The 26,783-nt window shown below is 32.8% G+C and overlaps 1 protein-coding gene across 2 annotated transcripts in view; it reads right to left on the bottom strand.

Annotated features, from left to right (window-relative positions):
* Positions 1-26,783, bottom strand: part of LOC125053309 (transmembrane protein 132E) — an 86,055-nt gene that overhangs the window by 33,502 nt on the left and 25,770 nt on the right. For both annotated transcript variants that reach the window (XM_047654629.1, XM_047654630.1), the window contains exon 2: positions 478-1,309. In XM_047654629.1, the coding sequence (XP_047510585.1) occupies positions 478-1,309 (832 nt within the window). The remainder of the gene's footprint in view (positions 1-477; positions 1,310-26,783) is intronic.

The raw sequence follows: 26,783 nt of genomic DNA, 5'->3' as shown, positions 1-26,783 counted from the left end.
GCACAGCCGAGGATCGATTCTACGATCTCAGGGTTGAGAGTCGCACGCTGAAGCCACTAGGCCAACACTGCTCACAAGTTAACTGACACAAATTAAGAATTCTGTTGCCGGAAATTTAATACATTATTAATTTAAGGAATGTTATAAACCGGAACTATCTAGGTAAGTACTTAGTACTGTTAGTTCACACTTGACTAGTGAGTAGGCGGTCGTTGATGACATCGCCGAGAGGTTTTCATGGTGACAGCAATTTGCGCTTCAATGTCAAGACTTGAGAGCTTACTGAGGGCTCTTTACACCGTATTAACTTGGGAACGATGATTGATACTGATTTATACTTCATTTTCTGTATATGAAAAGTAATGCTTTTCAGTAACATGGTACAGAGATTCGGAGCGAATAACACGTCTGAATCAATCACTCTTCGTTACACACACTATAGTTACGTTATAAAATACATTGATATTTGATTCTTACCTTATTACAACATGACCGATGGTGTGTCCGGCATCACGGCGAACAACAAAAGGAATGTGCAGACGGAAATGAGGGTACAACGGTGCACGAGGTAGTAGTAGAGCTGTGTCTCCAGCCCTCGCCTCTCTATACCCAGCCCTAGCACCTGCTAACGTCACAATGCCTAATGGCCACGCTGGCTGCACGGAAACCTTTCCACAGACTCCCTCGCCACCATCTCCACTATTCGCTTCTGCTGCACTATACGCCAATTTCAATGTACGAGGCGGCCTCTTCCCTTTGCCATCTGCCGGCCACCATGCTGCTGGCACAGTTAACTCCGCGAGGCAAGCTCCTTCCTCTCCTTCAGGACCGCATGTTGCTGTTAGAGTCTTCGAGCCCAGACTAGCGTGTAGCGTTATACACACTCTCCGTAATCTTGTAGCAGCTCTTCGTGCGCCCCCTTCCCCTCCGGTGTGAAAGAGTACTCGTAACACGGGAGCGTCGCGAGGCAACTCCCTGAATACAAGATGGGCGGATACGTCAAGTCTGTGTGCTGTTGCGTCTTGCAATTCCAGTAACGTCGCATTCCTTCGAGGTGGTTCTAATGGGTCCGGGACCGCATACCGCGCTGGGACAGTCTGCTTCGTCGAGAACGGCCCATAGGTTGCTCTAACTGATGCTGGAGCTGAACCTTGTAGGACAGTAAAACGGTCGAGGGAAAGAAGAGCACCGGGTAGGGCTGTGCCCATAGGCTCTGGTGGTGGACCAGCGCCACTCCATCTTGCCGTGTGTTTTAGAAAAAAGCCGCTGTCTTTGTTTTCAAAGTGAACTTCCACCGCTAGCACGGAACCTGTAAACAAAAGTCATTAGTTAATAAAATGTAATAAAGTGCCTGTCATCACTAACAAATACCACGTTATTGTTTTTATTTTTTCGGTTGACAAAAGATAAAAGAACGTTTAAAATGTTGGCATGCCGCCAACCGAACTGTATTCGTATAGTTATTTTTGTATCAATGTTTACAAACATTTAAATATATTAAAACATGTTTTGTTTAATTATTTCTTTTGTTTGGCTTTAGGTTAAAGCAAGACGAGGCAATCCTTCTATATATAAGACAAAGAAAGAAAATTTTCATGTTAAGTCTGAATAGATGAATACATTTTCGTTGACGAACGCATCATCAGGCATCACAATCGTGACTCGTCTCACTTATTACGAGAATTTGTGTCACATTTCCGTGACCTCGTATAGAATTCATTATAGTAGTCTGCTTAATGATTTTCATTTGTCTATACAGAAACATTCCTACATAATACATTGAATAACATCCTCACTAGGTAACATGAATGGACGGATTAAATATTTACGGGTTTCTCCTCAAATAGGGCTGGAAAAGTGTCATTAAAGAAGCACTTATTGTAAAAATGTTAAAATGATAGTAGTGGTTGACTTGATAGCTGTAGGAGGGCTTCATTTGCAAGGAAACGACTCTTGAGAACACGCGGCGTAGAGCTCTCAGAGCGCAAGGATAGAACACGTATAATAAAATGCTTCAGCACGTGACGCACTTAGAACAAAGAAAATACCCGCTTTCGAACTCAGGGATTTAATACTATATATTTCAAAGAAAAAACTCAGAAAACCTCGTGGAATTATTCATTTTTGTATCACCTTGAAAGTTACATCTGACGTTAATTTACTCCGAATTTGAAATTTGTTATATTACCCGGAGAAATGAAAACATGGCGGCATAATAGCGTCAATTAATTTCTGAAATGATGTCGCTGTAGTGTCGAGCGAACAACAAGCCGTAACAAATGAACCAATATTTGTTCGTAATGGAAACCGCAAAGTATAGGTACCTACTCAATTTAATAGATTTTGCGAACAGTTTATCATTACATTGACAAGCCAAGTTTGTTAGTCACGAGAATTTTGTTACAAAAGAATTGACACACAGCTGACTTATGAGAGTTGACAGCTTGTTCTGTCAAAATTTAAATGTCATCGCTAAAATTTTATTAACGTACAACAGATTACATACAAAATTAAGAAGTCTATTGAACGACTTGTGTAAAAAATAGCAACCGAATCGATAATTCTGAGGCTAAACTTTTATACTTACTGAAGGTTAAGTGAAACGTACCATTGCCCTTTAAAGGTCGGTCTGATAAAGACGATTATTGAGTAGTGGTCGCATTTCGAATAGACGAAAGCATATACCATAGATATCGTACCCTTTTGTCCTCTGTAACCTAATACAACTTAACATCTTTACGTTATAGCAATTATTTAAATTTAGCGTAGTTAAATTGTTATTTGTTAAATGGGAGACACAACTTGGACAAGAAGAGCTAACATTAGAAAAGAATGGAAACAGCTGGAAGAGGCCTATGTATAACAGGACATGCTGATCATCAAAACTGGCATATCTGATGAATTAGATTAAGTTAGGTTATGTATCTAAAACAATGTTTATATATATATATATATATAATAGTATCAATCGCTTATACTGGGAATAAATAAGGCGCAACTGCGTTTCTATATATTATGTCAAGTGACATAAATTAAACATCGTCGATCAGACGGCAAAGACAACATTACAAAAGAGTTTATATAAATTACAATATAGACAAGATATTGTATAGGAAAATATATTATGTTTTCCTTACATATGACACTGCGTGTCAATAAAAGTATATAAAAGCAATAAAGGCTTTATAATAATAATTGTGATTATTTACTGCATAGAACAACCAGAAGATATTTGTAAATATCAAATGTATGTATTAAACTACAAGTATGTTTATTTTTCTTAGACACCACAGGAATCCGAAATGCTTATAAAAACGAAATAGTAAAGCATAAACCTTCTCTGCATTTGTTGCGAATGAAACTAAATCGAAAATGTCAAAAGAAAACGTACTGTAATAAAAAATGTTCACCCTTGCGACTGCCGAAGGCGGGTTGCGAGGTAAATTGTTTCCTTTCTTTTTCCAATTTAAATACCGAAATCTACATTTGCATTTTTTAGATTACTAGAATGTAATTTAAGTAACTATAAAGTTAAAAGCATTAATTTTACATATTATACATTAACCTCGACATTTAAGAAAGTATTTTAGTGCATTTAATTGCGTATGCCAAACACAAATTCAGTAATTAGTGTTAATTTCTGATTATATAAGTTGTCTAAAAGCCTATATGATTTTTTTAAATGTTAATGATCTCTTCTTGGCTCTGTTCTTCGCTCATAATACTTTTTATATATATTCCACAGCCTCTTTATGTAGTAGTCACAATAGTCTAGTCGACAAGTTGAAAATGGAACAAAATAGAGATACTACTCCTAAAATTATGTGCGATAGCTCATTGGATCCGGAATGACGTCTAGAAAAATGTGCTAAAAGCGTGTATTAGCACATAAAAAATTGCAAAAGTTATAGACCATTAAAGATGAAAAAATAATGGCATTTAGTTTTTTGCCAATATTTAATAAACTATTAATATTTAAGAAATTTCAAATAAAGATTCTGAAAGAAGAGGAAATTTCTAATAAAAAACTCTTGGCTCCCAGAACTCTATCTCCATTATTTATAATGTTAATTTAACGCTGAAAATAGGTCTGCGGGTGACATTTTTAGGATTCGCGCGTGGCGTCAAAAGCGACTACGGCACATTAATTAATTTATTTAAGGTATTGAATATTTTTTTTTAAATTTGAAAAAATTATGGTGTGTTCTGAACACTATAATTAATTTATTCCCGTTGAAAATTTTACTTAAAGTTAATTTTTCAACAAGTTAAATAATTGTTAACTAACGAAATTTTCTCGAACGACCGTCTTAATTGTAAGTGAAAAAAAATGTTTAAATAATGGTCGTAAAAATATTTTGCTTCGTAGAGCCTTTCTTACATACATACTTAACAAGATCGTGCCATAAAAGTTAAAAAAATATTTATACTTCGTTTATAACAATTTTTTTACTTAAACAAAAACTTAAAAATCCATGTAATGATGTTAAAAAAAATTTTTTTTTTCTCAATCATCATATAATAGTTTTTTTATTAATTGTTTATAATCGTTTTTTTTAATTTTCTATTGTTTAAATAATTAGTTAAGAAATTTTTTTTTCCTAAAAATCATAATTGACAGTCTTCTATAAAGTAACAGAAAAAAAATTTTTTTTTATCAACAATTCTATTGTTTATTAACTTACCAATTTGTTATAAACAAATATTCAACTTTTGTTTATTTTTTTTCTAAAACTCCTAAAATTAACAAAAACAACCATATATAACAAAGTATAGAAAAAAAATTTTTTAATTTTAAATAAAAGTAATATTCATGATAATCAAAAAATTTACAAAAAAATTTCTTAACTAATTATTTAAACAATAGAAAATTAAAAAAAAAGATTATAAACAATTAAAAATTGTTATTAAGGAAAATTTTTTTTTTTAAAAATCATAAAAATTTTAATGTAATAAAGTTGTGTTAAATTTTTTTAAAAAAATATTGATTTAATCAATTTGTTTAAAAAAAAATTATCAACAAATGGCGGGAATTTTTTTTTTTGCAAATCAATAAATATCTTGTATTAATAAAAAAACGATTATATGATGATTGAGAAAAAACAATTTTTTTTTAACATCATTACATGGATTTTTAAGTTTTTGTTTAAGTAAAAAAATTGTTATAAACAAAGTATAAATATTTTTTTAACTTTTATGGCACGATCTTGTTAAGTATGTATGTAAGAAAGGCTCTACGAAGCAAAATATTTTTACGACCATTATTTAAACATTTTTTTTCACTTACAATTAAGACGGTCGTTCGAGAAAATTTCGTTAGTTAACAATTATTAACCTTGTTGAAAAATTAACTTTAAGTAAAATTTTCAACGGGAATAAATTAATTATAGTGTTCAGAACACACCATAATTTTTTCAAATTTAAAAAAAAATATTCAATACCTTAAATAAATTAATTAATGTGCCGTAGTCGCTTTTGACGCCACGCGCGAATCCTAAAAATGTCACCCGCAGACCTATTTTTAGCGTTAAATTAACATTATAAATAATGGAGATAGAGTTCCGGGAGTTAGGAGTTTTTGTTGGAAATTTCCTCCTCTTTCAGAATCTTTATTTGAAATTTCTTAAATATTAATAGTTTATCAAATATTGGCAAAAAACTAAATTCCATTATTTTTTCATCTTTAATGGTCTATAACTTTTGCAATTTTTCATGTGCTAATACACGCTTTTAGCACATTTTTCTAGACGTCATTCCGGATCCAATGAGCTATCGCACATAATTTTAGGAGTAGTATCTCTATTTTGTTCCATTTTCAACTTGTCGACTAGACTACAACAAGAAAATTCTATTTTGCTATATTAGGAAGAGTTTTTTTATATTTTCAACTACTACAGGTATTACGTACCTATACGTGGTAAAATGCCTGTTAGAGTCGTAAAGAGGAATTAATGTCAAACCTTCGTAAATATATCCATACTGGGTATATAGTCATGGATAAGAATTTATGGGAAAGGAAATCGAAATTGAGGGTTCCTAAGGGCTTTTTCAGGACGCCGACTATAGAACCAGTTGGTTGAAACCACTATCATCTGAATATTTAGATATTGCTATGAATTTAAAAAAATATAATTATAAACTGTGTTAAGAAAAAAGAAAAGATCGTGGTTTCTTTTAGGTATAATCTATACAATAGTTCCAAATTCAAAAAGGTAAAAATTGATTTGGTTAAACATTAATACCGTTTTATCTCAAAACATTTTTATTCAACACAATATTTCTAACCGTGACTGATGAGTTCATAAACCATATTTTATTATATACACACATATGGAAAGCCTCATATCAAGACTCGTGTCAACGTAACAGCACTTATATGAAATTTCATTAAATTTCACTTCACTTGTGCCGTACATTTTCTATTAAATTGAATTGAAGTCCTTTAAAATGTACAATTTCCTACATATTGCTCGAACGGCTTGACATTTAACCTAATTCTAAAGACAATAGAATTAATGGTAGTTTGTATTACATAATCAAAAAAGCACAAAATCTAGTGTAGTCTATTACTTTGAATGCTTTATTAGTCAACAAGTGTTTTGAGGAAGTGTAGAACAATGAGATTTTTTAGCTTTCAATGGGACGTATAGTGAAGCTACATAATTTTTTTTATGACATAAGTAATCCTTATCACTTAATAGACGACCCCGAGTACGGGTCTGTAAAATTCAATAATAATTGCATTGTATTTTTATAGAAAACGGTTTCGCGCCTTTACACAGACTAAATATAATCGTAAAATAACTGATATTTTGAATTTAGAACCCAAGCGTAACACGCTCTATACCGACGCGGTCTTGTTATTAAACGTGACGTAACATACTCTGTAAGATTAGTTCATACAGAGTATGTTATGATGGTCCATGTTAAAAGTCGGTAACCATGGTAACAATATTTTGTCACGTTTAAAGGCAAAACTGTCGGGCTAGGACTATGTATGTAGTTTACAAAATAAAGGGCGTAAAGTAGATTAGAGTCAATTACAAATAGAAGCCATTTTAGACGATTATACAGTGACTAACTAATCGTCCCAACAGTTTCCTAGGCAAATCCCCTGCAGTCTTATTCACACGTGCAATCCGTCTTAGTTGAGTTAGAATTACGTCACACCTAAGCTGCATATTGCATGGGCAAGCTTGTATGGGTGGATTCAAAATATATTTAAAAAAAACAGTGACTACAACCTTTAGGTCTTGGCCTATTTTATATATATGAATCATTTTTTTTCCTGTGCCTGACACACCCCTTATTATTAAAATACCTAATATAATACCGTAATAAAGGCCCATAGGGTAACGGTAACAGTTATCTGTTTGACAATTTACAATACACCTGTGTATATGACGCACCACTGTTATGTTTGAACGTTGTGAAAGTTTTTATCGCTAAGGGCTTGGTGTTTACATAAAATCATAAATGTGAGAGCTTCAAGATACAAAATTGTTAAGAATTCTAAATTTTAAATCACCCAAATGTTAGGTAATCGGCTTTTTTAATCAATCCTATTTGAATATTAAAAAATACACTGATCAGCTTTCTTTAATATGCCTTCAAAAAGAGCATAGATGGTCTAGAGGCTTTAGCGTGCGACTCTCATCGAACCCCGTGTGCTCACCAATGGACTTTCTATGTGTGCATTAAATATTTATTTATTTATTTATGCTTTATTGCCTTATTCACAAACATACACATAACAAAAATACAAAAAAAAAAAAAAAAAATAAATAAATACTCGTACGGTAAAGGAAAACATCTTGAGAAAACCGGCATGCTTTAGACCGCAGTCGACGGTTTGTGTCAGGCACAGAAGGCTAATCCCCTACCTGCCTATTAGAAAAAAACAAACAGAAATATATACAGAAATCTGAGGCCCAGACCTAAAATGTTATAGCGTCACGGTAGCTGTTTTTTTTAGGTAAATTGATTTACACATATTATCAAAACATAACGTATTAACGTTGTGAAGAACCCTGAGCCCTGGGGAATTTCCTTTACCAGAACAGGACATCGGCATTTTGTACAAAAAAAAAACAATGACTAAACACTCAAATATAGAGTATATACAATATTTTTAACCTACATAGTTATAATAATTAAAATTTGATATATAGAAAACTGATATGAACTTGAAATTAGACGAAATCATATTCGCTATTGAAGGTTGTAAGCCAAGTTTCTTTTTCTCTGACAATGTCGAAAACATATTTTCTGTTGTTCAGATATCTCTTAAGTAACTTCGCACATTTTAGGATATTTAATATTTTATAATTTAGTTCGGAAACGGTAAAGTTATTTTATACATAAAACAATTACAAAACACGAAAATAGTCCATGTTGTACTAATGTTATAATAAATTTGTCACGACAAATGCAAATAGACTTGACACCCCTGATCGTAGTCTTTCTCCCTCATTTGTTGGAGGATAAGGATTTGTATGGCTTAACTAAATCCACTAACATTAGGTTTGTTACGGAAAACATCTTCAAGCATAAATTAAATTCTTTATTTTGTGTTTTTTCAACGTAAAATACTGAATAAGTTATAAATGAAAGTTGTAATGTTAAACTAAAACGAATGATTAGGAAATATACAATTTTAGCCTAGATATTATGCGGTTGAAATATTTAAGAATACTTAACTTTACATCAAATAACATTAAATAATTAAAAAGAAAAACATTGGTGAAACCTAAAAAGGTTTGGGCCTCAGATTTCTGTATCTGTTTCATGATAATTTGTCAATCTCTCGAGCAAATGTTAAATGCGCACATAGAAAAAAAGTCCAGTGCACAGCCGGGGATCGAACCTACGACTTCAGGGATGAGAGTCGCACGCTGATGCCACTAGGACAACATAGGCTATGTTAATAAACAATAAACATTTCTTCTTTGATAATTAGAATACTTTTTCCATGGTAACGAAAACTGTAGTATTTGTGTTTAAACGAATAATTTAGCTTTTTTATTTACCGATATCACATATTATGAACTTTATGCTGGGTTACATAGACATAGACAAAGAGTCTAATCTGTATAAGTACACATTTAGCATTTTTCAATAATTTGTCAAAACAACTTCTAAGACCTCCTTCAGTAAATAAATACTTTGCGAGCATACTTTTACAATTTTAATGTAAAAATACACCTACATCTAATACATTATTCAATATATTTCCAAGAATGATTCAATTCATAGGATTTAATGGTATTTTGTCACATAGCAATTTATTTAACGTGGAAAAGTTAAAATACATAATTCATAAACTTCGGGGTGGGTCGGTAAAGATGTGTCGCAAAGTTGCACGTTGCTGTGAAGGATCCCCCGAGGCTCATTCATTATACAATGATTATAATTAACTGTCACAACATTAAAAGGTACGCTTTAAATACTTGTTTTTGTTATTTTTAAGGTTTACTAATAGTACCCGCATTACGAAGAAATAATTCAAAATAGTAACCACATTTTCACTATTAATAATTATTTATTTATTTCGTAATCCTACAGCTATCATTCATTGTATATTAAAAAAAAAACAACTATACTAAAGATATAGCCAAAGACATATATCTTTCGTATAATATACAAAAAGGTGCAAACATTTACGAAAGAAAAAAATGAATAAAAATCATTCAATATATTCAAGTTAATACCTAATTCGGCTGTCTTGTGTGATGGTGTGAAAGTGAGGGTATGTACATGGGGGCGTGTGTACCCCACACACTTGCTCTAATAATATATAAATCGTAATAATTTATTTCCATTAGATAACACAGATCTATTTTATTACCATATTTATAAAATATACTTTTAATTATTAGAAATAGATTTGGCAACGACTTTTAAATATAGTACCTACTGTGTAAGCTTTCGAATGGGTTCCTAGTTAAAGTAATATTTTTTAACTGTATTTATTAAAGCGGTTCAAAAAATTACAGGATTAAACAGACTTGGGATAGTTAAGTCGCAACATTAACAGCAGGGGGATTAACTTCATGCAATATTGAGCGCAGTTTAGCGCCGGCTTCTCTTTTAGCTGATTTACATTTTATTCGTGACACGTCCGGTTATGCAAATTGCGCATCTAGTTGCTAGTTCACACACATATAGCTTTGCACCTATCACCATACATTCTGAGACCAACTTTGCCCTATATCTTTCATAATTTTTATGTTAGACAGTTTCTTCTTGGCTTTTTAAAAAAAAATTATACAACAGGGCAAAAATGCACGAGGCTTGAGGCTCAATGCCAGAGGACTTGCGAGTGCGTTGCCGGCCTTATTACTCGCACTTATTCTTGATCAAATACATATAGAACTTGACTTTTATCCTCATATAGTACCTAGGTAGCGGCGCAAGCTTTTAGGGGTTTGGACTTAAATGAGATGCGATGATTCTAAGGGGAAGAAGTCTTAAGAAATAGTAAGACTGGAAGATGTAATAGGAGGCAAACGGGCAAGAGGCTCATCTGATGTTAAGAGATGCCGCCGCCCATGGACACTCACATAGCCAGAGGCTCGCAAGTGCGTCTGTGCCATTCAAGTATTGGTACGCTCTTAAACCACAAGTCATAGTAATTCTAACCCATATAAAGAGATATATTGTTACAAGTTGCCAAAACCGTCGATTTATCGTATCGAATTTGTGTACTAAATAATGACTTTGGAACTGTTAAGTGCTATTAATTGGTGCGGAGCCAGGCGCCGATAGCTTTCAGCATTCCCTGTGGAACACGTGACCACGTTTAATGGATGTGGTTGCCCAATTAAAGACAAAATGTATATACATTTTATATTAAAGCTATAGAATAAGACTTAGAGTAACGTTCTAATAAGATATGATATATATGTCGCAGTTAACAAGCTTATATAGCCGTTCAATCAATAGCCTATTTTCTAAACAGCGCCGTTTAACTAGCGGCCCGAATTATATTCAGTCGTAGCATTTGTTACAACATTTAATTAACTCGCTGGCTAATGCTTAGGCCATTCGTACGATCTTTTGACAGAAATTAAAAAGCTTAGCTGACATAAGAAATTCCTTATTTAATATATTTATAATGTAACTTATTAGTGTTCTTACACTTACTCTTTGTTTTTTATTTTTCATAAAACGTTGAAAAACATCATCAAATTTGTTGTTTGCTGACGCTTTATTGACAGTTTAGAGTAGGTGGCAGAAAGTGGAACTAAATTGAAAGGAACAGGATAGGCAAGTAATGCAACGTCATCGATTCAAGTCATTTGCCTAGCTATTTGATCAAATGGCTAAATATCATTCACGCCGCTAGTTAAACGGCGCTGTTTAGTAAAGAGACTAGGCTGTTAATCTATCGACTAATTATGCTTGTTAACTGCGACATATATGAAAGTAAATTAATTTTCTACCAATAGGTCAAATTATAGAAGCGACTTGAAGGATTATGAACAACTCATAAATTACTAGATTAGTAGATGATTTGAAAGGAATTCGTCGAATTTTCTACTGCAGAGTCACCATTTTGGGGCATTTTTATTCGTATCTGCAGAGTACGAAAACGAAGATTTAATAGCTATTTCATAAGTTAATCGTTTTATTAACTGGAACTAGATTCGTAGATCTGTTGAGTTCCTTCGTTAAAAATGAAGTGCAACTTAAAAAGTTCCAAGATTCCAATTAGACGATTCAAACACTTCTTGAACAACAAAGCGTTGCAGTCGTTGAAATAAACGGGTGCTCGGGAATATCTCTGGAACTGAGTAGTTCCGTTTCCGGGTACGTCACTAATGCTTAATCAAATTACTTGAATGATATAGTTGTGTACTATCAAAGGGGACTTTATTGAAAATCTTAAGGATCTTGAACGTACTGCACTTGTAGAAAAGGCTTTTTAAGATTACAGCCTAAGTAATACTCGTAATTCTTATAGGAATTTCAAAACATATATTTTACAATGTGTGTACTTTTAAATATTTTTTGATAATCTATACACTGTTCAAACTAGTATATTTGTTAATTAAGGTTTCCGTGGCTTATTTACACACATAGCTCACATAGGTTCGATTCCCGGCGACTACATGTCGAGTTGCAAAGAAAGTTCATAACATAACAATTAAATCATACATTTATTTTTTAAAAGGCAAACTAACTAAACACATAGACCACACAATACAAAAAACACAGAAAATGCATATGCATTACTGACAAGTCTGCATAAAAATAAATAACAATAAATTAGATTAAGAAAATCAAATATACAATTTGAAAACTTAATATATGTCTTTGCAATTGTTATTGGTGACGGAACAATGATATTATTATATGTAGTATATATGTATTTTTTTTTTGAAGCGAAATATGCAATTAGGATAAAGAATAGGTATGTATATGAATTTATATAATTTCATTTAAAGTAAAGTGCGAGAGCTTAAATAAGCTCGTGTCGGTCAAAAGGTTATTCTTTTTATAACCGTAAAAGGAACGCTTGTAACGTAAGGTTTACAGATGTTTTTAGTGACGATACCGGTTTTCTGTTTACCGCTCATTCTCTGTAATAAATTAACGCTACCATTTTGAGATAATTTGAGAAAGTTACCTAAGCATAATACTTGAAAGATTCCATACTGAATTTATAAGGTGTTTATTTACTTAACAGTACAAGCGTATTGGTTTTATACAAAAATATATTTTCTTATGAAAAGTTTGTGTGACCACGCGGTAAAAATTAAAAACCAATTTTTTTAACTTTTTAGTGGTCACACAATTACCGTCATACATAACGTACAAGCCAAAGCTGTACAATTTGGTTACTCAGGCTTTCTTAGTTTAATAAGCGTGGCGATTTCCTAAATCATCGGAGTTACGCCCCAAGAGTATAGCCAGACGAAGGCACTCTCTGTTACATTGAATTCATTCGTTACATCGCTATTTACGCATTATTTCGCTTATATTCTATTGTTGTCCGCGAGTAGTTAATATAGAGGAAAAATAAAATCCTCTATTATTTAAATCACTCCGATGACCCAGGAACCGTACACAGAGTCATCTATTAAATGATAAACAATGATAAGTTCCTAGTACATGCGTTTAGATTGATGTAACTCAGTTGCAAAATTAGTTAAAGAAATTAGATTATGACTGAAGCAGATTTTTTGCTGTCAAATTATTTAAATGGTTAAATATTAATTAACGACTCTGAGTACAGCTGTTGTATATTGTACAATCCTGATCATTTACTTCATTAATTAATATTTAATCTTAATTTATACTTTACATAACTAAGCTAACATTACATTTCATACGAACAGCAAATATCTCATCACGTTGAGAGATATCCGCCATATAGCAGGTAGGTTTCAGCAATTATTCTAAAAGCAAAGCCTTCCAATGCAATTCTAAAGGTTTAGTTGGAACCGCAGCACAAGTAGGTTTCTACTATTTCACTGTGTATTAAGTATTAGCTTGAGAAATATATAATAATATTTTTCATAAATTTTAAAAACTTTTATTTTAAACATTATAAATGTCAGAGCAATGGCGCTACTGTCAGCTGCCATTGTTATCTGTCACAAAGCTCATAAATAGACAACGTCAAAGTCTTTAATACCGATTTACCAATAATAATAGATCTACAAATGAACGACTATTTGATAGTCAATTTCATAGTCAAGTCAAAAATGTAATCGTGATTTTGTCGGAGTCATGGCGGTGGTTCATGTCATGGAGTTTATAAAAATGTCAATGTTTATACATAATATGAACCTTATGAACTTTATACAGCTTAAACTTAATTTATTAATACATATTTTGAAAAAATAATAAAGATACTTTATTAAGAAAAGCTACTGCTATCTCTTAGCGCGACACAATCTATTAAAACGTAGTTAAAGTAGATAAAAAAACCTTTAAAATATAGAACCGACTATTAATAACATTTATTGGTGTTATATATTGGTTATTATTTTTTCAACAAAATTTATTAAACAAAAAATTAAATTTATGTACGGCATATGAAGGTATAAGGCTATTTTTTTTCCTATGAAACCTGTGTGGATCACCCAGATAGGACCATGGACGTAGAACTATTCTTAAACATATTTTATAGGCAAACAACTTTCGGAGTGGCCATAAAAGCTGCCCATGGAGACAGATGTTAGTGGCTGCGTCGCAGACCTTTAGATGAGTATGCTGCTTTTTTACGCATTTATTCAAATTTCTCCATACAAGTTACGGAAAAGCTGCATGCCCTTGCAAACATTGTATATAATTTTAGTTGCTATATGGTATAAAATAAACAATTTTGAATTTGTCTTTTAAAAGTAATACCCACAAAAATCCTTCGGCTTTTGGTCGGTTTAAAAGAAAATGTATTTTTATTCCGCATGGGATTTTGAAATAATCGCCGTTTTCTTAATGTAATTTGCAAAACAAATCTAAACGTCTCTGAAACTTACATTCCCTTTTAAGCAAGTTCTTTTGCAGGCTTAAATAAATAAAACTCTTCAGTTAAAAGTGGGTCTTGTGGATTTTCGCGGTGCTTTGAATTCAGAGAATTTATGTAAATCGCACGTTCGCGTTTCTGTAAAACGGTTAATTTCTTGTTCCTTTTAAAATAGTTTTTTAAATATCAGTATTGCAAATAACAATTTTCATACGTTTCATTAAATAAATAATGCACTAAAAATTTACAATGGCCTTGTTTGTATGCAAAACTGTATTTAAAATATTTACTTTAAAGAAATTACTATTTAATTAAAGTACTTTTTTTAGGGGCGTCGCAGGTGTGTTGCCGATCTTTCAGGGAATGGTACGCTCTTTTCTCGAAAGCCCCTAAGTAGTATCGGTTTGGAAATAAATCTATTGGCAGCTGGTTCCACAAAGGTGGTGGAAAGAGCCTTAAAAGCGCTATGTTGTGGAGGCGTCGAGATGGATAGGATGTAATTTCGCGTTTTGCCTTGACGTCCGATGATGAAGTTCATTTTGTATTTAAGTTTATTATTGTAATTAATGTGTGCTTCAGTGGACGAAGAAAATGTGATCATATTGTCATATAAATTTCTGTATTTTTTATAAATAAATAAAAAGTAATTAAAGTGTAAGAAGTTTAATTATAGTGTCTATGACTGCACAACCATGAGATTGTGCGTTTGAAACTCGCCTGTTCTCTTAAGTAAAGGAAAACAGCTCATTTCACATTCATTCAGAGTCGCTAAGTACGAGATCCATATGTCAAATGCATTATGTTTCATTTACAGCGTTCTTCGGCGTTATGTCTCAACTCTAAATATGAAGATTAGACCCACAAAACAGACGACGTTTATTGACATAGCAGGAAGACCAGATCGATCAGCTTTTTAGGTTTAAAAGAATTAATTAAACAAGTACATAACTCCCTGTTGCAGGCTTAAAATAATTAATAAAAATCCTTCTTAACACAATTTATTAAGTTGCTCAAGAAAATTACCATGAATAATTTCGTTTCCTGTTTCATTGTAAGTAATATATCACCGTTACCTGGAAATATACTCCGTCACTCATAAAATATTACTGAGGTTAACTCGTCCCCAGAACACGGCAGGGGTCTTTAAATCCAATTACCTCTTTAATACTTTAGATTAAACCCTAAACTCACCAATGGGGTATTTTATAGGTAACAATTGTAACTCTTTCAAATTCACATCACCCAAAAAAACAGTAATATTGAAAACGGCAAAAATAACGCGCAATTTCTTGCAAGACAATAGCCCATAAAAATAATAAAACCTGTGCTCACTTGGCCTGAGTGCAATAATGCAGCTATATGTGTGCATTATTGTAAGTGCGTACTACTATTTCACCATGCCTACTGCAGATAGAGGACAAATCTTTGTTTTTATTATTTTAAACTACTTAAGAATGCAGATGGAACATGGTGTAATGGTTGCAGCTCCTTACTAACGTTGTGTAAAACAAAAAACTTGGCGATTTAAAAGAGTGGCGGAGAGTTTATTGCCAGTTCTTCTAGTCCGTCCGTCCCTTGATTTGAAAACTGGCAGTAAATGTCAAATTAGAAGCATTTAATATGTATTTCTTTATTGACGTTCATAGGTGTACATTGTGTTACCTAAATGAATTTTGAATTGCTATTTGCTATACTGATTTTTAATATGTGTCACAATATAGTAAGAACCAATGACACTTAGGGTTATTCAAGAATAGACCGTACCAATTATTAAAAGGCCACACACTTGCGAGCCCCCCGGCAATGTGAGTGCCTATGGGCGTCGATATCACTTAACACCAGGTAAGCTTCCTGTCCGTTTGATCCTGTTACATATAAAAAGGACTGGTTTTCACGAGCCTGTGACTTCCCAGGTACATTTACACTTCTCTTGGTTTAGTATGTTTTTAATATATGTATTAACTACTCCATTGTTTCTACGACCAGCGGTCTACATTTCAAAGTGTAACCATTCCCTTAAAGGAACTTAAAGAAAATTTGAAAATTCTAAGAATAAGTGGAATGGACACAAACTACGGAAGTTAAACGTTCACGACATAAGTTCATGTAATAATGTCACATGCCTGTTCAGACTAAGTCCCTAGACGACAGTTTGATATATTAAGTTGCTTTGTAAGGTGAGCGGGCAAACATTCGCAAGGAGCACCCGATAACATTTTCTTGCTTTGAGCACTAAATTACTTTTATCTCCCACGCGCACGCCGCATTTGAGAGCTTTTTATCATTATGCACATCGTTGCTCAAGATTCTCACGGCACTCGATTTTTAATAGGCCATAAACAGTGGAAACTTACCGCAACACCGTGATTTATAATGATCAATTAATATTATCGTTTGGAAAACTAAAGTAGACATCTAAATTATATATTTTAGTAGTATTTTCTGTATCTTAAAACATAGGTGAAATTCGCAGACCACAAAAAAAGGACAAAGAGTTCTGGGCATGTATGGCCAGCTATAGACGGACATGTTGCAGTCAAGACCGACTGCAATATGCGGTCGCCGCACGACGATCTGCAGTTTCCATACGAAATTCATATTCGCAATACACGGACCGCTCGAGCAGTTCCTGAGCAATCCGCATGTTGCAGTCGGTCTTGACTGCAACATACGGTCCATCTATGGCCCGCTTAAGACCAATCAATTATTTGATTATTAATTATTAATTATTTTGATTTTTATTTTATTATTATTATTTTTTTTAACAATTAATTGTCTGTCATCTTTCTGATCACAACAGAGCATTTCTTCTGGATTTCTAAAAGTAAGGTCTCATTATAGGCAGATTTATTAATAGTATATTTTTCTTACGCGTGAAAGAGTGGCTGAGAGTTTCATGCCAGTTCTTCATGCCCGCTTTACGCCCTTGACTTGCGAACTGGTAGTAAATGTAAATTTAGAATCAATTTAACATCTTTTCTGTTGACGTTGATAAGTGTACTTGGTTGCCTATATGAATAAAGTAATTTAAAAAACTATTCCCAAACATTTTTTTAACTTATTTACCAAATTACAAATTTCTGTGTCATTAAAAAGATTTACAGTCGTACACAAAGTCTCTGTCCCAAAATACGAGTCGATTTCTAGACAGCCGTTATTTTTCATAGAAACTAGATTAACTAGTTATATAACTTTAAAACGACTAAAAATAGCAACACGTCAACCCCCTAGCTTCAAACCTCTTGGAAACGGCGGACTGCGTGTTTCGGCTGAGAAGGGCGAGACTTGCCGCAGTTTGATAGTTTGCGCGTTACGGAAGGAACACAAATTATTGAATTTGTATTCCCTAATTGCTTCAAAATCATATCATAAAATCTGATAAAAACCAGAGGCTGATTGCAGATGGGTAACAAAAACGACTAAAAGCAAAAAAGAACTTTTTATAGTAATTTTATTGAACTTAATCACTACTTAAGTAACGGTAATCTTTATGAAGTGTGGAGCTAGGGTGCCAACGAGCGAACTGCTCCCTATCTTACAAAAACTGATTTTTGCGGCTCGATACACATGGCTCGAAACATTATGACCGGCAAACGACCTGTATGTGTGAAGGAGGCAAGCTATAAAAAACTCCATTTTCGCTGTCGAGGGCTTTGTAAATGACGGCAGGATGGAAGCGAGATAAAAAGTATCCACGCTATGCGCAGTTTCACGAACGAGAAATATTTCTGCAAGTTTTAATAACAAAAGGCTGTGAAATTAAATTTGCTTTGTATCGATTAAACAGTTTTAATCGTTGTTGAAGTGTACCTTATACCGTATTTAACAAAGATTGACTTGCATATATTTTAAGTTTGTATAGTTATAATCTCCAAAATTAATTATCATATAATCAGTTCGAGCTAATGTTAAGCGCACATAGAAAGTAAGTCCATTGGGGCACAGTCAGAGATCGAATCTACTCTTTATAAGCTGCTTGAAAAGATTGTTTAAATCTGGTTGGATTTAATATCGAAAAAAAAAAACGTTACAAAGGTTGAACACCTAATCAACAATGTCAAATAGCCTTCTATAAAATGTGAATATTGAGCCCGTCTTTTACCTCAACACCATGACATTTTGAGCTACCGTAATTTTGCAAATATATTTGTTTCAAAGGCTAATAACCTTTTTGCCTTGATAGATCATGAAAGAGATACAGAAATCTGAGGCCCAGACCTAAACAGGTTGTAGCGCCATTGATTTATTTGTTTTTTTATTCTTAGACACAGACATAACATTTATTACATACGAAAAAACCACCCATAAACATACAAAATAACAATAATCAAAGAAAAAATAAAATAAGACATATCAAAAATGGTCTACAACTAAGTGTTTATAGTAAATAAAATAAAATTAACAGTTAAAAATAAGAATAATTGTTAATAAGTACCTAGAGATTTTTTGTTTTTGTTTTTTGGGTGGATAAAAACTAAATTTCTTGTGTGTATGTCGATGTCAACGATCGCACCCTTTTCAAAAAGTTACATGACGATCCGAAACTAGGTTAATTCTAAATCGGTCAATCCGTTGCGTGACTCGACAAATGGCCGCCGTGTGAGGGAGGTTTTTGCTTGTTTTCCGATCCCATAGTTCCGAACTCTGACATTCGTAACGAACATTGTTAAGCGTGGTTTTCCGTCCGCAAACCTGTTTCAGTTTTATTGGAAAACGGGACGTTATTTATGCAAATGGAGGTTCTCCGTAGACTATTCTTGGATTTGCTGGAAATAGGAACGCAACCTAATGGAAGCCGGTAATGGAGAGCGAAGGCAGAGGGTTGCTTATTGAATATACCATTTCGAAGGGTTTGAACTATTATTATAAATAGGATCTATTGTTTTATATTAAATTCCTTGCTTTAAGTATATAAAATAACTTCATATATCCCGTGTCGTGTTGTTTGTAACCAAAATTCTCTTTTTAAAATATACTCGTACTACCTACCGGTTTGAGAAAAGGTCGCATTTTTCATACCCCTAAGTAATATAAGTTACCTATCCCCAAAAAATATTTTATATTGTTTGCACATTTTTTATTATTTGGCATTATTAAATACATACAACCCTTTTCTTTCACCCTTCTACCGAAAAGAATGCAGATATTACTACTTTATCTGGCAAAACGAAGTTTACCGAATCAGCTAGTTATAAATTATAAAATAGTTACATTGATTTTTCAAATAACGGGTTCTTTAGCGTCATGAAAAGCTACAAAAAGTAATGATCTTACCGATTATCAAAATTAAAAAAATATACAATAAATATAAGTCACAATTACATAGCATAAAATATAAGTAATTTTAACTACTAAAACGTGCAGTCAAACATAGATTCTATCGCTGCTTGCTTGATACAATAGTAGCTGTCACGAAACTGAATTTATTGATTTTATGTTTCATTTCGTTTCACGTTGATAATAATAACATCACAATAACACAAAACAGGTGAAGCATAATAAATAAACGAAAATAAAGGATGTAAATGGGCTGCCTTACTGCTAAAAGCAGTTTCTTCTAGACACTCATTCATTCACGCGTGTTGTAAAGAGTTAAAAAGAAACTTTAAAATAATAATATTATGGAGTTTATAATGAATAAATAATTACAAAAATACAATTTTTTTCTCATTGTAATACCTTTTATTGCAGAATTATTAAGCTATATCCGCGTACAAAGTAATCGTCGCAAACTTATTTTGCCATAAAGTATTTCATTTGAGATTTTATGCGAAACATCTGAAAAAACTGCGAAGTAATTTCGGTCTGTTTACGGAAGTTTGCTCAGCGTGGGCGGGGAAGGCTCTATTCGTTGATATTGCGGCATAACGCGAGACTTATTCTTCTATAATTTCGTCTTTCACGAGAATATTTGCTTGGAAAATGAAAAATTAAAAGCTTTAAAAATGCTACCTCTTTTCTGTACTTTTATAATTATACTCGTAGTCTGTTATAATAGTTTCTTTAAATAAACATTAATATAACACTTATTAATTTTTTAGTTCCTATTTTAAAAAATATTGGTTGTTTGTAAAGTAGGTTTACGATCGAGATGTTTACGTGATAACGTCTTATTGGTGATATAAGTTTTTGGGAAGTAAGGAATTAATGAAGATAACAATTTTTTCAAATTTTAAATTACATCTATCGTTTTATTCACACTTTTGATGATAAATTTCGGGTGTAAAATGACAAGTTTACTTATTCGACTATGATATACATTTTTCTTCATACATTCACGGAATGACTGGCAGCGCTCGAGATGAGACGGGAGATCGGTCCGTCTCTCTCTCGTTATACCTGCGATCGCGCTCGTGAGGTTTTGGGTTTCACAGTTTGAACATGTCACCCGACTAAAACGATTTTAAAGACGTTATCACGTCAATAAAATATATTAAGCATTGTTGTCAAAGTCAAAGACAAAAATCATTTATTAATCTAGGTAACACAATGTACACTTATGAAGGTCCAAAAAATATATATATTATATGTATGTTGGCTTACTGACTCTTGAAGCCGTACATTCGAAGCACGGCTGCGCCAATGGTCTTTTCTTTCTGTTCGCATTTTACACTTTGGTGAAAAAATAATGAAGCAACCGGCCTGCCTTAAACCCGAATCCCGTGTGTCAGGCACAAAAGGCTGATCACCTACATGCCTATTAAGAAAAACTCTCCAGACACAGTGACAGATATCTGAAGCCAAGCTGCTTAATTAAAGATTTAAGTTAGTACCGGTGACCCCAGAGCTGGTCCTTTCCTCGCTCAACGAATGAGTGTCGCAATACAGTGAGGAAATGCTGCCAGCGTTAAAGGTACGCTGCCACAGGGACCAAACTTTTTAAATTGTTTTTTTTTTTTATAAACTTTAAATTATTTTTATTATTACTATGTAAGTTAAGAAAATTGTAAATAATGTATATTTGATTATTATGATTACTAATGAACGTTATAATACTACTGCGTTTTTTTTTATTTTGAAAGACAAATAAAATTGCAAACTATATATCTTATAATATATCTGTAATAATAAAACTGATTTGAAAAGCAATTCCAATATCTTCGATCGTTTTAGAGTGCAATGCTAATTGCTAACAAGTCATTAAAGGCAAGTTTCAACACCTGTTAATATTTTTACTATACTTTTATTTCGATATTTCGCCACTTTCATTTGATTATAAGAATCTTTTTATAATAAATATTCTACCAAATAGCAATTGCATCACATCCTTAGAGATTGCATCCTCACTGCTCTTTGTAGTCACTGAAACGCGAGACGTCGAAGTTTATTTACTTGTACATTACTTGCCAAGTTTACTAACCTACATAGTCAAATAGTCTGGCTTGGACAGCAAAGTATATTGTCTAGACTCAAGTCTCAGTAAGATCTGGGTTTCAGTTAAATCCTAATGATGTGATGGAGTGTTTTATTTTGCCTTATTTTATTTTATTTAAATAATTAATAAAGTAGATCAATTCATACGATTATTTTTGTGGTTTGAAGTCGAATACAAAGATGTGACAAGGCATAGAAGTGTTGGATCATTAATATGAAAAATACTTTTTCATTTGATTAGTCAAATCTCACTGTTATTGTTTTAAACATTCTCTTATACTAAAAAATCTTTAGCGAGGAAAGGACCAGCTCTGGGGTCACTGGTAATATCTACCAGGCGCCAACATAAATCATTAATTAGCGCCTGTGCATTTGAACCCCACGGCCCAAGAGTCTCTACTCCAAAAGGAACAAAATCGAAGTTGGAGGAAAGACTCTTGTATTTGAGCCGTTTATTATTTTCCGCCTAATCTGCGGCCGGCCCAGCTTTTTGCTTGTCTGAGGAAAGTGAGACGTGGCACGTACATATATACTTTTAACAATTTTTTTATTAAAATCTGCGCTGCATCTGCCCTGTTGATAATTTCAGTATGATGTAAATCCAAAATATTGCTTAACCAAGCTGATCTATACACAGTTAACAGCATTCCTAGTTTAAATTTTTAAATCTTACGCCAACGTTTAAATGACTAGGTGTAAAATGAATTCCATTTTTAAATACGCCCAACGATGGAATTTTAAAAAGAGCGGCGAAGTCTTCATAAAATTTCCGCCCGCTCTAAAGAAATTCCGCTGTCGTTTTCCCGTAATTTACTAAGAAAACTTTAATTGGAATTGTTCCTTTAGTATATAAAGTATTCTAAAAACCTCTTCATCTAACTGAAGTATGGTTTTAATCGAGTTAAGATTAGGTTGTATTCTAATTAATTTTAAGAGTGTATTCCAATTCGATAAACCACTTGAACAAATAATACTCAAAGACTTTTTAATATTTGTTATTCGCTAAATGATTAATGTTTTATTACGATAATCAATAATTTATTTTTTCAAATCAAAACTGTTTAAGTTTAGTAATAATACCTTCAAACCAATTTTACTATATCTTAAATATTACTTCATATTAAACTGTATTCGATAATGTAGCCTATTCTTTCGCAATGGCAAAAAGGAATTTGGTGGATCCGGATTAAAAAGAAACCAATATAGTTCAGTAATATAGGGTCAGCCCGACTTTCTAAGCCTTTGTATTGAGAGATCGATATTCGTAATTCCAAACGAAGTACTTTTTTCAAGGCAAAGCCACAGATTATATTCACTGACATATATCTCAATATTCGCATTATAATAACGCTTAAGTATGCCAAAGAGAATGCTTGTTAGCGAAAGACGACACATAGAAATTATCAAAGTCTAATCGCATTACAAAGAAAACTATATTATTCAAAGCTTGAAGCAACGAAAGCTCCGACGTAAGCACTCGTGTTTTCCTTCGCTTTATAATTCAGAATACGCGAAGTAAGAGACAAGACTGAATGAAAATTCAGAGGGTGAAGATTGGAAGCTTTCTATTTAGTGCTACAGCTAAAACAATAGGGCTTTGTTTATTCTGCACCTGCAAGGTACACATGTAACCCCAAGAGGGGTTTTCATTGGTTTTTGACTGGCTGAAACCACCGTAAGAGATATATATTTACTGACTGAATGATGTCGATAGTGTATATGTTCGCAGAGTGAGTTCACAGTAGCTATATTTATTATATCTTCTGCATTTAATCTATATATATAAAAATGAAACCCGTTTTCCGTTGTCACGACATAACATGAAAACGACTTGACCGATTTGTCTGATTCTTTTTTTATAATATTCCTTGAAGTACGAGGATGGTTCTTACGGAGAGAAATAATAAAAAAAACTGAGTGAAAAAGACTAAACACAATTTTCTATGTTCCCATACAAAATATTCGTAATAACATTTAAAGGCAATTTGAACTTTAATACCATATCATAAAGTTCAAGTGTTAGTGGAGGGGTTCCGGGAAGGTAAATTTTTATTTTTTTGACATTATGTATTTGTTGTATTATCAGCTTTTTTTTTATCTTACTAGCTAGACCAGTGTCCCGAATAGCAGAATGAGTATTAAAATAAAATAAAGAATCGACTGTTAGGCGGTACGATGTTCGCCAGGCCAGCTAGTATTATATATTTTTTTCCGACATTATTATATTGGTTTAGTGCCTACTATAAGGATAGTGTATGTATTTTTAGAAAATAATTTTTTCCCTTTTCATAACAGCATAAACTCAATGTCACAGAAAGAGACAAAATAGTACTTATGTTTAAAGAGTGCAGTTGATTTAGTATTTATGAAATAAAATAAACACATCGTATAGCAAGCATCTCCTTATTAATTCGTTGGAATTAAACAAATAGATTTTTTTGTTAATGTAAATATATTGTTATGTTATTTAGAACCAAATAAGCTATTTGCAGCACGTTGCCTTCTTAATTTTTGTTATCTGATTGTATATGTATCAAATAAAATGAAAAAAAAAGTGTTGATAAATAAAATAAATCATATTTAGTGCTTTTTTTTAATTGTCTGTGTCGTCGATATTTGGATCATGCCAAATCTAGTGCAGGATTTCCTTTACGAGTAAGTGTTAATTCGCACATAGACATGGCCTCAGACAGCGCTAACAATAGCGATATCGATCCAGTTTGTATAAATCGATAGTTCCTTTATCCGTGGAACTGATTTCGCCTTTGGAAAACTCAAAATTGATGTCTTCGCAGTTAGAGAGTTCCGGCGCAGGACAATTTTATTCAAAGGCTTTCAGAGGCGAGGCGAAATCTTCTTTCATCAAACTGAGATAATAGTAAAACTTATCTTCTATTAAGTTTATGCTAATTGCGTTTTAAATAAATAACTATAGAAATCTTTTATTAAATGCTTTCAGGAATTTATGTCAGCTAAGTCTGATAATTGACATCTACAGGGTAAAAATAGAAGTGATAGTCTCCGTCGAGTTTTCACTCGTTCAACAGATGCACTCGGGGCTTCATGAATAAATAATTAAAGCCCTGCTTGCCAGATATCGAAAAAATTATTTTTAGAACTTTACAGTTGGGAATGCAATTATAATTCTGTCGAAAATATTTTTGAAATCGACCTATATTTTTCTTAATTAAAACCTCTATCGCTGACTGGTATTGGTAGGTTGCATTTGTCACTTACAAATTTAATGCCCCGCAAGATTAAATACATGTTATCGAGAGCGTATCAATTCTTAAAAGCCGTCAACGCAATTGCGAGTCCATGTGCGGAGTATAACTTAATATCAGGTGAACCTCCTGCCCGTTTGCCCTCAGTTCTATATAAAAAACAAGGAAACTTACTACATATATTTCTCACCACCTAAGCCTCTTAATGATGTGTCCTTATACTTCGTTTCATTATTCTTTCATGGCGCGTGAGGGTCTCAAAGATGAATGTACTCGACGTGTGTACTACAGTTACATTTCATGTCCCTCTTTCGCGTTAATTAAGCTCTCAGACATTTTCACCGTTAAATTTAAGCAAAGGTAACATCGTTATATTAACAAAGGCGCCTACAGTTTTAGCATGTTCTTAATTAAATTGAACTGCGAATTTTTAACTTAATTTATTTATGGAATATTGATAAGAGTTGTAGAAGTTTCTTAATTATTTTTAAAATAACATAACTTTGATTACTAACGAAACACACGTACACAGAAACACACAAAATAATAATAATAATCAAATAATTATGGAAAGAAAAAAAAGGAATATAATATAAACATATTAAGTGTGTAAGGCCATGGGTGCTCAGCCGGGGATCGAACCTACGACCTCAGGGATGAGAGTCGCACTCTGAAGCCACCAGGCCAACACTGCTCTCCTCAGGGATGAGAGTCGCAACTCGCACGCTAAAGATAAATAAATACGATTAAATAGTAATAAATTTTATATGACCAGGCTAAATATGTAGAGACAATATCCATTCATAGATAATATGATTACATAACACAGATTAAAAATTACAGAACAAGTTAAATCTAAATCGTATTATATAGTCTATAAAGATAAGTTATTAATCTGTGCTGTGCAATACAAATTCCACGTATAAAACTATTTTGCGCAAAATACCCAGCTAAATATTCATTAAGCTTGGCATGGAATATACGCAAATAGCGAGAAGTTATAACGCCAAAGTTAAATAAGGAAGTTCGCAGCTGAAAAGTTTAATTAGAAATGTCTACAAAAATTGACAAGCGACTTTCCAACGAACTTGTAAGTTAAGGCTTGATTATTACTTTTTATGAACATGAGACTTTATATTTCTTAGCAATTTTTACAATATTTATAATTACCGTCCGAAGTTTCGCCTGTGGGCTTTCGTGTGCCAGCTTTTGTGCTACCTCTTTAACAATTTATTAATTTACATATACCTTGAACAATACACCTCATTCTTCGTCAGGAAGTTCGCAGTATTTATTGGTGAACACAGTAAACCCGTTTTTGAGTTCATCGCGTTCATACATACACATACAGTCGTTTTATACGACATTCTCAGATACGTATGGTGAAACATTTCCAAAGAACACGTTTGTTCTTTGTAAAGTTTTTTTTTATTATTGTCCTGATCACTGTTTACATATGTTTTAATTGCTTTGTTTTGTTCCATTAGTTTTGTCTAAATAACTGTCACGTATTTTTGCACTTCTTGCGCTTACCTTATCTAATTTTTAAAAAATCTCACAGTGGTCGCCTGAAAAATATCGCCCGAAAGCGATACGGCCGCTAGTTGCCCATAATAAATAAGGTAATTAAGGATACAAATATAAATACGAAAATAATAGCAGCGTAACAAATAGCAGTAAACTTTTTGTTAAGGTCATAAGTTCGCGTG

This window comes from Pieris napi, chromosome 10 (genome assembly GCF_905475465.1).
Source record: "Pieris napi chromosome 10, ilPieNapi1.2, whole genome shotgun sequence".
NCBI lineage: Eukaryota > Metazoa > Arthropoda > Insecta > Lepidoptera > Pieridae > Pieris > Pieris napi.
This window is presented reverse-complemented; position numbering and strand designations above follow the sequence as displayed.